This window comes from Ochlerotatus camptorhynchus, unplaced genomic scaffold (assembly GCF_037179485.1).
Source record: "Ochlerotatus camptorhynchus isolate MF236.1 unplaced genomic scaffold, CSIRO-AGI_Acam_v1.1 ptg000228l, whole genome shotgun sequence".
Taxonomy (NCBI): Eukaryota; Metazoa; Arthropoda; class Insecta; order Diptera; family Culicidae; genus Ochlerotatus; species Ochlerotatus camptorhynchus.
Genome location: NW_027040718.1, coordinates 2,005,514 through 2,023,453, shown reverse-complemented (window position 1 = coordinate 2,023,453; position 17,940 = coordinate 2,005,514). Strand labels below are relative to the sequence as shown.

At 39.3% G+C, this 17,940-nt stretch overlaps 1 protein-coding gene across 1 annotated transcript in view; it reads right to left on the bottom strand.

Moving 5' to 3' along the window:
* The window catches only part of ChT (choline transporter), a 123,670-nt gene that overhangs the window by 23,633 nt on the left and 82,097 nt on the right, over window positions 1-17,940 (bottom strand). The window contains exons 3-6 of the mRNA XM_065225345.1: window positions 10,387-10,494; window positions 9,811-10,265; window positions 9,610-9,739; window positions 9,224-9,545 (exon numbers count right to left, since the gene is read on the bottom strand). Coding sequence (XP_065081417.1) covers window positions 9,224-9,545; window positions 9,610-9,739; window positions 9,811-10,265; window positions 10,387-10,494 — 1,015 coding nt within the window. The remainder of the gene's footprint in view (window positions 1-9,223; window positions 9,546-9,609; window positions 9,740-9,810; window positions 10,266-10,386; window positions 10,495-17,940) is intronic.

Sequence of the window (17,940 nt, the reverse complement as noted above, 5' to 3'; positions counted from 1 at the left end):
GAAAGGAGAAAACGATGAATATGAGTATACAATGCTGAAAGACAATATTTAGATTTGATGGAAATGCAAATACTGTTAGAATATTACGGAGCAGCTAAAAATGCAAATATGAAGGTTATGCCATCACTATTGGGGTATTTCTTCAAAATGTCACGTGGCCTTTGGTCTGACCAAACGATGCGGCGTGCTTTTCGCTCCCCGTTTTTATGGGAGAAAACGTTGCGGCCTTTCATTCGGCACGGTCCTTCGTTTCGAAAAGCACAGGACACGTGAAACTTTGTGCAAAGACCCTTTTGGGGAAAACAGTAAGGCCGCGTGGTGTAACAAATCCACTGATTACTTTAATAGAGCGGTTCTCAAGGTAGGGTATATGTCCCTAACCTTGGTCTAATATGAAGCCTTCAATGACATTTTATGCCTTATCTTATGTAATAATTGAGCTACAGTCGATATTTCACTGTCAACATATAAGTTCAGAGATTCTTATTATTTGGATATTAATTAAGAACGACTGAAAATTGTAAAACTCACAATTTTAACATGAAAACGTTCCAGGTACGTGGATGTAATGTCAAATTGGGTCTATAAATGAGTGCAACTTCGTCCTAGAGCTACAAAGGATCGGCATTTTAAATCGCGCATCTTCTCACTTCTTATAATTCATACGTGACCACATTGACGTCACTTTCACTTCTCGCGTAAGAACTGATGAGGAAGAAAGAGACAGTGTTTACTTTCCGGTTGATCCAGACAACATAAATCATGATGCTTTTAGAATAAAAATAAAATCCTAATACATTATCTCACGACCCACATATAACGAACTGTCAAGTCAAGTGATGGCAAGCCGAACAATGCATTAGCTCCTAAGGGCCCATGCATTAATTATGTCACGCTAAATCGAGCAAAAAATTACCCCCTCCCCCCTACGTGACGCTTTTCCTATACCTAATGCATTGCTTGTCACAAAATCTTAGAACCCCCCTCCCTCCTTAGAGTGTGACATAATATATGCATCAACCCTAAGTAACATTGACAGACATTTATAGATTTTCTCTTTGCATCCCCACGGCCATGTATAGACACTTCCAGCTATTTTCAACACATAACTTCGATAAAAGAAGCTATTTCCTAGCATCTAATACGGTACACACAGCATGAAACTGTTGTGCAAGCTATTAACGAAAGAAAAAGTCTACGAAGAGAATCGATCAATGTTACAATGCATTGTGCGTCTTGATAGTTTATCGAAGGGCCAACATGGTAAATAAATCTGACTCATATTTGAATCCCGTTCACTCAAATTCGAAAAAAAATCGTAGGTCACTCATAGAATGAGTAAATTTTTTCTCAGTAAATATCACTCATACATAAGTTAATTTCATTCAAATGTGAGTGACATTTACTTATATTTGAGGAAAAGTTACTCATTCTACGAGTGACTTGCGTTTTTGCAAGTTTGAGTGAATGGTACTAAAAAATGTGTTATTTTCATTTGCCGTGAAATTTGCAGAATTGTTGCATGCTATTTCTAAACAACCCAAATTGGAGTAAGACCTACTCATATTCGTCAAAACCACACGAAGAAAAAGTAGAAGGGTCTGTGCGTAGGGGCACGTACGGAAGCTTGACGTAGGACCGCTAGTGGACGGAAAAAATGTGAACAAGTGAAGTTCTTTTAATTGATCAATCATCAATTATCTTAACTCTTTGCGTTTTTTATTTGTAAGCGTATCAAATTTGTAGTATTTATTTCAAAGAGAAAGTTGATGACGAGAATCCAAGAGACTGTCAACTTGAGTATTTTCGATACATCTACCCGACTTTAAAAGGTGTATTTTGATTTTTTGTTATTTATGAATTTTTAAGTTTTGTGCATTTTGGTATTAAAGTGTATTCAATTCACCCCTCACAGGATTTCCTTCAGAACTATATGAATGGGGCGGGGCGGAAAGTATCGTTTGTGCAGAATATGTAAAAAAGGAGGGACGACTTCGAGAGATTGAACTTGTGAGAGCTAATTTTCTCACAAATTTGATTTTATTGGCTTTCTGGGGACTGAATATACCCCCAAAGCGAATGATTTCCACTTCTCTCAAATTCTGTATGGATTTTTAACACTTGAGACCAGCGTGTTCTGGAAAATGGTCGGACGATGATTACTTTCACCAATACATTCGGGCCTACAATTCCACACCTTCTATAGAGACCAGGTTGAGCCTTGATAGCTAACTGCTTGCGGGAACTGATGAACTTGACAAATGTCCAAATAATACTCTTAACAAGTTTATGGTGGTCCTGAATAGGACCGTTTTGTAGTGATGGTTGAGCTGAGCACGACGAGCCACTGATTCCGATCCTAGCCTAGCGGTGGGACTTTTTCCTCCTTCTCTGTGGTTGCTCATATGAGCTCTGCAGCTCGCTGCTTCCAGGCAGCCTTTCGTTGTTGTTGTTGTTGTTGAAAGCACTCCTGCTGCTGCTACTACTACTGCTGCTGCTGGACTGGACACCACCACTTACGGTGATTGAATGAGCACCGTTCAGTGGGACCGCATCGAATTCGATTTTTAAGTCTGTGTTAGGGAATGCGCTGTTTTCAGACATTCGATGATAATTTTGATCACCATTGCAAAACTTGGACATTTGGTATTTTTAAATAGTGACCTATTGAAAATTAACTAAGTGTTCATTTAGCCGATTGGTAGATAAATTTCCAATCGTTTGACTTGCTTAGAATTAAAATCTATCTGCTATTGGTCGAAACCTGAACTCTTTTCGTAATGCTGTGCATTTTGGTTTTTTGAAAATGCGTGGATTCTATAGATCCTGTGGAGATCTATCTAGCCCTGATGTATGTGTTGGTAGAGGGAAAAATGTAAACTTTGCGGGAGACGATGTCTTAACACTCGAAAGCAATTTTGTGAAATATGAAGTAAATCAAATCCTAGCTAGTTCTGCATGATGATTTTGTTTGATTTTATTTATTTGTTAAGTCGCCGGGAAATACCAGCTGGTGATTTGTTTTTTTATGATAACTCCTTACTTGAAAACAGGCAAAAACTCACAAACAGGCTGCTTTTTCATGGTATACAATGTGATAATTCAATAATCAATAAATTAATTCAACATTTAGTGACAAACCATTCATAAATTTTGATAACATACGAAAAATTCTATAATCCACATTAAATTTCATATGTAAGCGCCGATTGAAACAATCTTTTTGACGTCACTACAAGGGTGATTGATTAAACGAAAGAAACGAATCGTGCGGAATGAAAGCCGAGGAAAAACTAATTGTACCAATATATTCAGGGTGCAAAGCTCTTTAGCACGACTTTTTGCAGCGAAATTTTGCTTATCATTACGTTTGGGCACATTTTTTACTTTGTACGCCCTCAGCCCATGCCTCTGCTTCACTTTTTGTACATATGATTTTGATTTTCCAACTTTGCGAGCCACATTACGAACTGATAGGTTTGGATGTTGCTCAATAATGGCTACCACCTTCTAGTTCATTTGTCGAGAGCATACTTTTCGATTTGTTCCGCTTCCAACTTTCCGATCCACAGCTAAGCGCTGGTCAAACGATTTGCACACACTAAACACGGTACTCTTCGGCAGTTTTAGCTTTTTGGTGAGATCGCGAACCGACAACGTAGGATTTTGCTACCGTTCGTACAAAATGCGTTTGCGTACTTCCACTTAGTGATGTCCGATTACTACTCGATTAATCTGTTAAAATAATTGATTAATTTTTAATCGATTTTTCAATGCCTCGATTATCTGCTAATCGATTAATTGGCTTCGATTATTGCACGATTATTAAAATTTTCATTGGAAGTAGGAATTGAATTTATTTTAGTGTACCACCAACCCAACAGAGCATCGATTAAACAATGTTCCATTCCAACTTGAAGTTCAGAACGTCTATTCTCTAAAGCACACGGCGAATGAGAACGACCCAAATTTGAGTTTAGTTCACTCATACTCGCCAAAAGTGCAGGAACTCAGCGATGAGTAAAATTTGTCTCATGGTTTCCTGTGGAAAACCTAAAAAATCTGCCGAAAAATGAGGAAATTGACGAAAATTTTATTCAGTCTCGGAGTAGTACCAATAGACTAAGTGAATCCAATCTTTACTTTTCTCAAATTCGGGAATTTTTTCCTGGAAGATCCTGGAAAAACCTGGGAAAACATGAGGCAAATTTACTCATCGCTGAGTTCCTGCACTTTTGACGATTATGAGTGAACTAAACTCAAATTTGGGTCGTTCTCATTCGCCGTGCAGATCAGACAATGAACCATTTAGTCAAGGTTATTTTTCACGCAGATGGCGCTGTCCCATTGGTAGTATGTAATAAAAATCCCCACATAGAAATTTGTATAAGTGGAAATAATACGCTTTTGATGCATATTCAAGTAAAAAGAAGTTGATGACATCCCTAATAAAAATAACCATAAAAGAGAGCTTAACGACGTGTTCGGGGTATCATCCAAACCATTTGTGTGATAGTTTACCCATCCGGGATAAAATTCGTTTAAGGTATTTTTAAAAATAATTCAAAGACTTTGTCGTTCACTTTTTTCTGGGAATTTTGTTAAACAAGCTAGAATTAAATATTTTTTTTTTCCCATGCACCGCTTTACAACCAGTCCCCAGAGCACAAAAAATTTAAAATTTGAGAAAGAAAATTCTCTCTCACGAGCTCAATATCTCGCCATGCCATGTATTTTGATGACATTTGATTTCTGATTTCCCCCTCACCGACAACAACATAGAGTACCTGACATGACACTGCAAAACATGTCTGGTACCTCTATATATGCATTTAGATTAACATCTGAAGTCCCACATTTTTTATATATTCTGCACAAAAGATACTTTCAGCCCAACCCCATTCATAAAAATCTGTGAGAAGTGAGCTATTTTCTGGGCAGAATGTGTGAAAAGAAGGGACTTTGGATGTTAATCTAAATCATATGTAGAGGTACCAGACATGTTTTGCACTGCACTGTCCTCTGTGAACAATTAACGGAAAACAGATTTTGCGTAGTTTCCGATAGATGTCACCGCAAACAACAGCAGTGACATCTGTTGGAAAATGAATGCAGAAGCCTGACAAAGCTGAGAAACCATTTGTCTGGCCCTCATCTCAACATGATATTATTCCTACAATCTGTTGGAGAAGATGTTTGGTTTGAGTAAGTCAGGGGAAACATGTCAGTATAACTCGAAACGTAAACAATGACTTTGAACTTCGATTTCTCTTGAATGACCACACACCCACGGAATCTAATCATAGAACAAACATTTTCTCTGTCAGATGATTTAGTTAGTTTGAGTGGGTATGTAGTCATTCAAGAGAAATCGACGTTCAAAGTCATTGTTTACGTTTCGAGTTGTACCCTTCTGACATGTTTCCCCTGAAGTGTATTTTATTCGTCGTAAAGATGCAAGTTGTCTTTTCTCTCACTATATTTCTAATAAAAATGTTAATAAGCGTTAAAGAGTAAAAGTGTATTTCATTGAATTGTAATATCTCGAAACAATAATTTACATATGATCCAAGGATGAATAATCTACAGCAAGTTAAAACACCTTCTAAAATATGTTGTTTTTTTGTTATTGGATAGTATAAAAATTAATCGATTATTTCGATTAATCGATAATTTCTTGTAGATTAATCGATGTCGATTACTATCAATAAAAAAAAATAATCGATTGGGAAAATCGGACATCACTACTTCCACTTGATTCGACGCAATTTTATCAAAGTGAACAAGAATGTAAACATGTTGTACCACGGAGTAATAAAACCCTCTAGTTAAAGCACAAACGAAGTGACAGACGGAGCGGCTCGAAAACTTTGGTGACGCACCTGCTATTGCAATTTTTCAGTGTACCACATGGCAACACCACTACTACTGGATTGTACCACATGGCAACACTACTACTAGATTGAACTAGCATTTTCACCAAATGTACTAGAATGTTTTGGTTCTATCTCTTTCATTCTACTCAAAACTGAAATGCATAAAAAAATGACAAAATGATACGCACTCTTTGTACACTGTCAAAGAATCATTGTACACAAAATCAACTTTGTTCAAATCAAAACAAAAAAACTAACCCATCTAGTGGATGATGGCATAAGCTTCCAAGAAAATTCTATTACAGTGAACCACATTATTTAAATGGATTTCTTCGCCAGTTAGTCGTCTGTCACTTCGTTTGTGGTTAAAGTGTGGACGACTATCACCACAAAACTGAAAAGGCTGATCCAATCGAGCAAAGCGGTGCATTCTGACGGTTCGATTGGAACAACTTTTGACAGACGTCCATACTTTCACTGTAGGGCTTTGCGAAATAGGCCTTTTTAATGCACCACCAACGTAAAGTGCGCCACGCGAGTTCGAGAAGAAACGTCAACCAAACCGTTTGTTTACATCAGAATAACTATTTTTCACAACGCAAATTAAAGCATTTTTAATTTAATATCTTGCCGATTTCCATCGGTCATCGTCTTATTGTACGATTTTCCACAGATCTGAATTGATTTGTACCTTAACTATTCACACACAAGAAATCCGGAAGATCATAACCACTAAAGCAGTTTTCTAATTTTCCATTTTTTTTCAACAAAAATATTCCTGAACACCAGCAGGATCTTTGCAAAAACGTTACAGAATTAAATTTTTCAACTGTAGATCAAGTTTTGGAGCATCTCTGATAAATCAATTTATCAGGAAAAGTAAAAAAGTGTTCCGTTTCCTGTCTCACGGTAGAAATTTCTGCTCACAACACTCTTTTTGACGTTTTCCTATTCATCACCAGAGCTTGAATCGATCGTTTAGTTTCTATTAAAAAGGCGTATAAAGTGGAGAGCTTCAGCTGTCATTTACACACCAAATTTCTTAAATCTTGTTCGGTACTTTTTTTGCTGGATTTGTTCGGTGAAATATAATTTTTACCGAATGCTTTGTAATCAATATTATTTTACCAATTTTCAAAAACTGCTGAATTTCCGTAATTTTCAGAAATTTACCGAAAACTGCAAATCAAATTTGCTGATTGAAACTGTAAATGGCTGCGATTCAGCAATTCTGTAAAATTTGTAACGAATGTACTGTAAAAATAATCTTTTACAAAAACAAACAGCAATAAAGTACAGTATTTCAGTAAAACTTACTGAACAGATTTGTAAACTTTGTACTGTCAAAAACAACCTTTGCTGCCATTTCGATGTTGAGTGTTCGGTTTTATGTTGTGTAACGTAAGGACTTTACTTTTTTTGCTAGATTGTGTTAAATTTACACCGAAAATTTAATTTGTTTTCATTTTTGGGTCAATTTCTTTTAGACGCCATGAATGTTAGGCAACTCAATATCCTCCTCAAAAGTGCTGAGTTCGGCTCAAAAGTCCACGGTTTGCTGAGTCCGGAGTCATTACTGATTTTTTTATGATGTTTTTACGAACGCAATATGGAAATGCCTATTAAAAATATAGGGGAATTTACGTATTCTCGGCAACCTAAGCAGCGACCATCTTTCTATATCCTTTTTCTCTCAGGAACGCACACATATGTAGTATTGGTTTGCTTACATTCTTTTGCTGTCAGCTGCTCTAACAATTTCAGTCGAAATAATTGTCAAAAACTGTTTTGAAACGCTTTTACAAAGCTCCAAACTTCTCTAGTGAGAGCGACTATTGTCGGCAAGCAGTTTTTCTTCGGCAACCGTTCCATTTGAACTGCATGTAAATCTGCTGTTCTATTATCGGCAACTCGAAATCAGCTACAATTTGTAGTGCGTGTGTTTCATTTCAAGAAAACCTTGCTAGATTACTTTTTCTCAGTGGTAAAAATATAGTCAAATTGAAGCTGAAAGCATAAAGAATCGTTTGCATGCATTCAGCGAAGTGTTTTCGTAAGAAAATCCAGTGAAAATAGTGTTTCAATTTGGGTTGCCGAAAATAGTCTGGCATGCCGAAGCCGTCATTTCTCCTAATTAATAAAATTTTAATTTTTATGATTTTTTCTGAAAAAAAAGTACAGTAGATTCGGTAAAACATATACTGAACGCTATGGCTGATCGTTAAGTAAAACTTACAGTCCGCAGGTCAGTAAATTTTGACAACTCATAAGCTAAGAAAATTTACCGAACGGATTATAAATTGAAAAATTACCGAATGCATTACCGAAAGTTCAGCTGTTCCATATTCGGTAAAAAATTACAGTATTCTGTAAAAAATCTTAGTGTGTAAGTCAAACATTTCAGCGGTTCGTGAAATATTTCAAAAACTACACTGAAAGAAAAGTTTCCAAAATTTAATGTTTACATTACTATTGTGTATTATTGCTGAATGAATGAATTATGTGCTTGATAGGTCCAAGTGACGGGTTAGACTTACATTACACCACGTAACACAAAGTGTTCAAAGAAATGGTATGTTACTCAATTTCTTAGGTCAATGCCACAGTGCACTGTGGGAAAAAACGGGCTCGTAATCGTACTTAGTTAGATTATGCTATTTTTAAGTCCTTCAAGACACCTATACCATTTTGTGCAGATCGCAGTAAGAGGTCCATTTTGCCTGATTCTCCCTAAAATGTATGAAAGCAGCTAATGAAACATTTTATAAAACTTATAAGGGATCGTCCATTAATAATGTTACACTTTTAGGGGGGAGGGGGTTTTGGAAACTGTGACGAGCCATACAAAAAAAAATATAAGGTCCATACAAAAAATGTGACAAAGGTTGAAAATGGGCCAAATTTGCGTGACATAATTGTTGGACCTTCCCTAACGCCCACGAATATACGCAACCTACATCGTGTATCAATTTCAAATCAGAGTCAAATTATTCCGCTGGACTGATTTCATCCTCATGTTGGTCCCAATTCATTAATCAAACCTCGGCATTCACCATCACCAAAAATGGAATCTTATTTCCCCAGCACACAAAGGCTGCTGCTTTTGACAACTGAATATTCACATAAATGGATATGTATTAAATACAAATGGATGCGATATACTGCTGCCCATGTGATTCCATTAAAATTAAACGAAAGAGATTCCATTTGTTTCGATGTGTCAGCACGAAGCTTCCGTATGACCATTTATTGTATTGTGGCATCAGCTAAAGCTATAGCACAAAAGCACTTTTCCCAAACAAAAGCACACCCCAGCAGCATAAAAGAACATGACATGGGGTACTCACCACAAGCCGTAGATGGAAGGTATCGTTAGTGCCATTATGGTGGAGAGGATGCCCACCACCAGGATCGATACGCGCATCACCCAAATGATTTCCATTTCGGAGGCACGCTGGCGGAAGATAAGCCGGTACACGTTCCGGGCGAACATGGACGAAGCGGATAATACTGACGAATCGGCGGATGACATAACGGCAGCCGATACGGCTCCCAGCCCGAAGAACGACACAAAGTCCGGTGTCAGGTACTGCAGCACCATCGGGAGGATCATACTTGTCTCCTGAGCCGTCAACGGCCAGGGACCTGAGTAGGCGGTTTCGTTCCAAGCTGTGGAATAGAATTTCAATTGAGTGTACGATAGGCGAAAATCTCCTGTTTGTAGGGTACTTACGAGTTGCCTTCGCAATCGCTCCAATCAAAACCGGTGGGATGGCCATCAGGATACAACCAAAAGCAGCCACGTACGATAGGATTTGGGCCCGTCCAGCTGTTTTACTCGAAAGTACACGTTGGAAATAAACCTGTTTGGGTAGAACGAAAAAAAAACTCATCCAACATATTCGATATTCAAAAGCCGCCAAAACACTCTCACCTGCCATGGAATACCACCAAAAACCAACAGCAGTCCATAATCGGCATAATACCAGTGATAGCCCTCGCCAATTTCACCGATCCAGTCGACGTCCATCGACGATAAGCTTTTGACGTGATCGTTAGTCCAAGCAAACGGAATGCACATCCACAGCCCAATGAAGATACAGAACAGCTGTATGACATCGGTGTAAGCCACCGAGTACAACCCTCCGAACAGGGTGTAGAACACCGCGATGCACGCGGACAGGATGACCGAAGTCGCCTGTTCCATGTCGATGATGACCGACAGGGTGGCACCGAGGGCAGCCAGGATTCCGGCGGCCCAGAACACCTCACCGCACAGGGCCGGCAAAAACAGCAGTCCACCCATGCGCTCTCCAAAGCTGTCCTGCAGCGGATCCAACATGGTGATGTAACCCTGTTTTCGCATCGGATTGGCGAAGAAGATTCCACCTAGCGAGCGACGGGAAAATAAAATAGAATTAAATTTCCCGGGTGAAATTAATTTTGTATATTTGCACAGTTTCATGTTTCGCCGAAATGGAGTATTCTGATAACAATTATATTAACTTACCGAAAACCAAGCTGAGTGCATATCCGAACGGTGCCTGACACCAGATCAGGCCGGATGTGTAGACTGCCTCCGCTGTGCCGTTGATGTAACCGCCGCCGACCCATGTTGCTGTGGAAGGAGTTGAAGGGCACGTTAGTTAGTGTGTACATATATTTGCAAAGTGCATCAGTCGTATGCATCCATGGTGGGATGGAGCGTAGGTGGAAAATAAATTTTAGGTCACTTCAAAATTCTATACAGCAGCAAAGGGAAGCTGTCATAATGCATTGAAAGAGGTTAACCACAACCGCAACATGTTTGGTATTCAAGGATGTATGCTTGAAACAGCCCTATATTGAGGGAGGAAATCCCTAAGCATACGTTGTATTAATTTTACACTGAAAATAAAAATGTGTTGGGATATTATAAGCTTTGCTTTCTATCATGTTTTGTTAGTAAAAACGACATGAATTTCAATTAAAGCTGTTAAAAATTAAAATAAATGTGATAGACGCAATAGCTCTAATGTTGGTCTAAGATTGGGTCCATCGCTAAAAATCTGCAATTTATCAACTTCATCTAGATGAACGCGTCATTGGGACGGTACTAATGGATATTTTTAGTCGCTATTGAAAATTTAGTCGATTGCTGAATTTATGTATAGGCCCAAATTAGGGGCATTTAGGCAGACATTACATCCATTTCCCCATATTTAAAGAACACTTTTTTATATTAAGATAAATTAAACCTCTTAATGTAATCCTTGAAGAGCTATTGCAGTGGGTTAAGGAATTTATTTTTAATTCCCTTAAAAACCTTTAATATGTTAGTGATTCAAAACAATTTGGTCATATTGAACCTTATTTCAAATTATATTTGAATATGGATTTCGTGATCTGCCGGCGCCGGTGGTGTAGTGGTAAGCGTGACTGCTTTCTAACACCCCAATGGGTCTGGGTTCAATCCCAGCCGAGGTCGGTGGGATTTTTCTGAGGCATAAAAATCTCTGGTCACGTCTTCCTTCGGAAGGGAAGTAAAGCCGTTGGTCCCGGCCCACGTATGTTGTGAATGGGTGCGATATCATACGCAGGTGTAGAAGCTGCCTTCCTGCACATTTGATTGTCGTCAATGGATGGCAATCGTTGTCCGTCGGTGATTGGCACTAGATTGCGGAACAGAGACCGACGTTAAATAAAGGACAGTATATGGGTTTCGTGATCAAATCTATATGTTTTTGTAGTCAAATTGTTTGTCAGTCTTAATTTTTGGTTTCTGGTATATAGAACCGATTTTGACGCGATTGGCCACAAGGAATCGATGCCGAATGAAGTCAGGTTTGGCCGTAGTACCGGTATGCTCTTCACTCATCTAAAATCATGGTTTCTTCCTGCATGTGACCTAACCCAGATGTTCCAGATACCGGTTTCGGTGGCCACAACCAACTTTCTCATGCAACACATCAAAACACATCAAATAAATACGTATAAATCAATACTTCGAATGTTTTGCCAATATTCTAGTGACTTACCCCAGATGTGTCGGGTACCGGTTCCGGTGGCCGCAATCAACTTACTCATAAAAATGGCCATGCGATAAATCAAAACACTTCAAATTGAAGCGTACGAAACGATTCTTCGAATACTTCACCAATGTACTACTGACTAGTGGCCAATGACCTAGTCCGGATGTTCCACCCAACAAACAATTTAAAGTCACAAATAAGCATACATATTGAATAAATGCTGTATAACAATGCTGAATAAAACAAAATGTCGGTGGATGTGATGTTAATAATCCCATTTGGTGAAATACTGAGATGGCACAAACCATTTGAAGTTTGTATGGGAATTACTATGGTAAAACCAATATTTTTGTTCATGTCTATCAATCTATTCACCATATCGGTCTGCTTCAAAAGTTTTCAACTGTACTTGTAGGAAATTTTCCCAACTACAACTTTGCTCAAGACCACTTTTTGATTAAATGCAAAAATCGAAAGTTATCAATGGTTCAATGTGCTGATGTCTTATGATCATGCTCAATCAACTGCTCAGCAGACAACATTGGTGTTTCTGGGGCGTTGAATAGGACACACAAATCATACCTAGTAGCAAAATACAGTGTTGCTTACAGAGCAGCTGCTTGATCATGTCATAAGTTTACCAATCTCTTAAATAATTAATAACTTTTTTCTGTCTCGTTTTACATACAAACAATCTTCAGCAAAGTTGTAGCCTCTGAGAAATGCCTATCTGAGTGTTTTACAGCTCAATATGGAAAAAGACTAGAAGGCAATGAACAAAAAGTTGAGATTTTCCATAATAATTTACGCTTGTGCAAAGTCTGTTTCTAACCAAATTAATTGTAACTTTGAGAGGCTAATCAGGACGACCATTGAAGCACTGTGGAGCGAAAAAGTCAAATTTTGCATCATTCTAGCGAGCATCTAGAATAAGCATCTAAAAGAAGCTTCTAAAAAATATTCCCTAGGATGCTTCTTAACACTCCAAACACGATGCAACCGGTAAAATGTGTAACGGCAAATTGGTAATGTTTGAAAAGTCATTACTCAGCAAATTATCAATAGATTTTAAACCTATTCATACCGAATAAATCTTTAAAGTCTTAAGTTTCAACTAGCGCCCATGGCCGGCTCCGATGGTGTAGTGGAAAGTGTGACTGCTTCCTCACCCCAATGGGTCTGGTTTCAATCCCAGCCGAGGTCGGTGGGATTTTTCTGAGGCATAAAAATCTCTGGCCACGTCTTCCTTCGGAAGGGAAGTAAAGCCGTTGGTCTCGGCCCATGTGTGTTTGATTGAATGGGTGCAATATCCTACGCAGGTGTGAAAACTGCATTTCTGCACATTCGATTTCCGTCAATGGATGTCAATCGATGTCCGTCGGTGATTGGCACCAGATTGCGGAACAGAGACCGACGTTAAATAAAGGAAACAAGTAGCGCCCATAGATTTCAAATTCGTCAATAAATAGCTGAATTATGATGTTTCAAACATTACAAGTTTGCCGTTACACATTTGACCAGAGGCATCGTGTTCAGAGTGTTAATAGGATTATTATAGAAGCTTTTTATGGAAGCTAATTATAGACGCTTACCCGTCGCTTCGCACTTCTAACTCAAAAAACAATGGAACATCATTTCAAGGTTTATGGAACAAAATCAAAAAGTTAGTGTCCAAAACATGAACAGTATATGTCTAATTTATGGATCATGCCTATATTTTTAAGAGCGCAAACTTTATTTTCATTGGATCATTTTCATTAGTTTATGGTTCATTGCTGAATGTTTATGGATCATTTACAATATGTGTATGGTTAATTCTTACAATTTCAATGCTCATTCATTAGATATTTAGCGGTACATTTTTACAATTGTGTTGCTAAATTTTACTGAAAATATGGATCATGTTTTATTTTTTATGGATTATTCACACATTTTAAGGGATTTTCACAGATTTTTTATGGATCATTTGGGTATATTTTAAGGAGTGTTTTTAAATTAGTTATGGATCATTTATTGGTTTTTATATTCAAAAGTACCGATTGTTGCAAATAAAGAACCCCAAATCAGCTTGCCCAAATCAAGGAGTGGTGGAAAAAAGGAGACTTCTACTCCTCCTGGATTCCGCAGAACTGACTTTACCCAGGATTTTCCACCTCTACCGGGGACATCCAAAACCCCTGATGCCCCAATTTTAAAAACAGAAACCCCTTCTTCATCTGGGTTGTTCTCATTTGATGACATTGTGGACGGTATTCTCAAAAACCTCAACATTTCTGATCCTCTGAAAAGCATTGTCCTCATATTGCTTCCCACTGTGAAATCCTTCTTGAAGCAATTGACTTCAAAATGGCCCCTTCTTGCAGCTATCATCTCCTTCGATGGATAATTTTCCAAACGAGGTCGGGAATTTGATCACTGTTCTTCAGTGGAATTGTCGAAGTCTTATTCCGAAATTAGATTCGTTCAAGTATTTAGTCCATTGTAGTGTATGTGATATGGTTGATATCAAGGTTGCAAAGACTCATTTTAGCTAAAACAATGTTTTTCTAAAATATGAAATAATTAGATGCCATGATCAAATTTTGAATTGGTAGAATACAAGAAGAGGTTGCAAAGAATGTGTTTGACATATTAAACCTGTTTATTTCACTTCATGAGAGTCACAATCAGCGATTTTTCACAAACTCACTCACTCACTCACTCACTCACTCACTCACTCACTCACTCAGCGATCAGCAAATCGCTGATTGTGACTCATAGAAAGCAAAATTTACAGGTTTTATGTTTCCAACGCATACTTTGTAACCTCTTCTTGTAAGTTACAAGTAAAACATGCCATCATACCATCTTTTGGTTTTATTATTCCGAAAAACATTATTTTAGCTGAAATGAGTCTTTGCAACCTTGGTTGATATAAAATAAAAATTTATTTACTCTAATTTCGTGTGAAGTCGACAAAGTGCATTTGGCAACACTGGGAGTCGACACACATGACATAACTGGACGATTCATACGCGCCGAGAGCAGTTGAATATGAGTGAGTTGTGATTCGTGTCATGGAAAACGAAGATCGGCTTCGAGACGACATCAGACATCAGACGAGGGAGAAAGAACAAATGATTGTTATGATGCTCTGGGATATAAGAGTGCAAAAGGATGGATGACTGGTTCATCGAGCTGATTCAGGCTGGCTAGTTGCTCGTCTCGCATTCTTGTGTCTAATTTTAAAGCGGATGGACGTAGCTGATCAATGCGGGATGGTTTGGCTGGCGTCGTTCCAGTGACAAAAGATCGAGGCTTGCAACCTCGATCTGAGTTCACGACAGTCCATAACAATAATTGCGATGCATTTGCCCTCTGTGAAACATGGCTCTCTTCAGAAATTAATCTCCCTTTTTATGATTTTAACATTATTCGATTGGATCGTGAGGATTCACGTGGAGGAGGGGTACTTTTGGGGATCAAAAAGTGCCATTCCTTCTATAGAGTGAATCTTCCCGAATTCCCCGGTATTGAAGTTGTCGCATGTCAGGCTACCATTAAAGGTAAGAGCCTTTGTATTGCTTCTGTATATATTGCTCCTTGAGTCTCTGTTAATCGTAAACAACTTTTCGACATATGTGCGGTACTTTCCGCTCCATGGTTGATCATGGGAGATTTTAACTCCCACGGTACAGGCTGGGGGGAGCTGTACGATGATAACCATTCTACTTTACAATACTTAACAATGGAGAAGTAACACGTTTGGCTGGTCCATCCTCGAATGGTAGCAGATTAGACCTCACCTTTTGCTCCAATTCACTATCGTTGGATTGCACTTGGCATGTAATCCAGGATCCGCACGGTAGTGATCATCTGCCGATCAAAATTTCGATTGCCAGTGGGTTCAACTCGTCAGAATCCGTTAACGTCGTGTATGATCTAACCCGTAACATCGATTGGACTAAGTTCCAATCCGCGATAGGCGATACAGTATCGTCAGTGGAAGAGCTTCCGCCGTTGGAGGAATATAAATTCCCCTCTAATCTCATCGTCGACAGCGCACTTCAAGCTCAAACACGACCGGTGCCGCGATCGTCAATTCGTAAGAAAACACCATCGCTCTGGTGGGATCAACAATGCACGGAGGTTTACCGTAAAAAGTCCGACGCGTTTAAACTTTTTCGGAAACGCGGAACAGGCGAGCATTTCGACGCATACACATCTCTTGAACGCGAACTCAAGAACCTCATCAAGGCCAAAAAACGGGGTTACTGGCGGCAGTTTGTAGACGGATTGTCGCGCGAAACGTCTATGAATACGCTTTGGAGTACGGCGCGAAGAATGCGTAACCGGTCTACTAACAACGAAAGCGAGGAATGCTCGGATCAATGGATTCTTAAATTCGCGCGAAAAGTGTGTCCGGATTCCGTGCCGTCGCAGTTGATTCCTCGCGAAACCGCGAATTCGGTAGACGAAATCTGTCAGCCTTTTTCAATGGTCGAACTTTCACTCGCTCTCCTTTCGTGTGGCAATTCTGCCCCGGGATCTGATTGAATCAAGTTCAACTTGCTGAAAAACCTCCCAGACGTCGCCAAGAGGCGCATGTTGAACTTGTACAATCAGTTCTTGGAGCTCAATATTGTTCCTGACGATTGGAGACGAGTTAGGGTGATAGCCATTAAAAAGCCTGACCCGCGTCGGATCACAATTCGTATCGGCCCATCGCGATGCTGTCGTGTATTCGGAAATTGATGGAGAAAATGATTCTTTTTCGCCTCGACAAATGGGTTGAGACTAACCACCTTCTTTCAGATACTCAATTTGGTTTCCGTAGGGGTAAGGGAACGAACGACTGTCTCGCGTTGCTTTCCTCGGAAATTCAGTTGGCTTTTGCTAAGAAAGAGCAAATGGCTTCTGTGTTCTTGGATATCAAGGGGGCTTTTGATTCAGTATCCGTTGAAGTTCTTTCAGAGAAACTCCACGTTTGTGGATTGTCTCCATTAATGAATAATTTTTTGTACAATTTGCTATCAGAAAAGATATGAGCTTTTCTCATGGAAACTCTACAGCTTTTCGATTTAGCTACATGGGTCTCCTCCAAGGCTCATGTTTAGGCCCCCTTTTGTACAATTTCTACGTTAGAGAAATTGACAATTGCCTTAGTGACAATTGCACGTTGAGACAACTTGCAGATGACGGCGTAGTGTCTATCACAGGGCCAAAAGAGGTTGACCTGCAAGGACCCTTACAGGATACCTTGGAAAATTTGTCTACTTGGGCTTTTCAGCTAGGTATCGAATTCTCCACGGAGAAAACTGAGTTGGTCGTTTTTTCTAGGAAGCATAGCCCAGCACAACCGAAGCTTCAACTTTTGGGTAAGCCGATCACTCATTCCATGTCTTTCAAATATCTCGGGGTCTGGTTCGCTTCTTAATGCACCTGGAGATCCCACATTGAGTATCTGAGACGAAAATGCCAACTAAGGATCAATTTCCTTCGATCAATTACCGGAACGTGGTGGTGAGCCCATCCACAAGATCTTCTGACGTTGTACCGGAGAACGATTTTATCGGTTTTAGAGTACGGTAGTTTTTGCTTCTAGTCGGCAGCTAAAACGCACATCATCAAGCTGGAACGGATCCAGTATCGTTGTCTTCGTATCGCGTTAGGATGCATGAACTCGACTCATACTATGAGTCTCGAAGTGCTGGCGGGCATGTTGCCACTATCCGTCCGTTTTTCAGAGTTATCTCTGAGGCTCCTCACCCGTTGCGAAGTAATGAACCCACTGGTGATCGAAAACTTTGAGAAGCTTCTGGAGCTAAATCCACAAACATGTTTTATGACTTTGTACTACCTATATTTAACACAGGATGTCAGCCCTTCACGAAATATTCCCAATCGTGTAGTCTTCTCCGATTTCGGCAATTCAGTGAATTTTGATTTATCTATGACGCAGGAAATCCGCGGAATCCCAGAGCATCATCGTCCTATGATTGCTCCGTCATTATACTCTGCAACTGTTGTTTTGCTATAGTTTTCTTATTTCAAATTTCTAAGCAAAGGTGTCT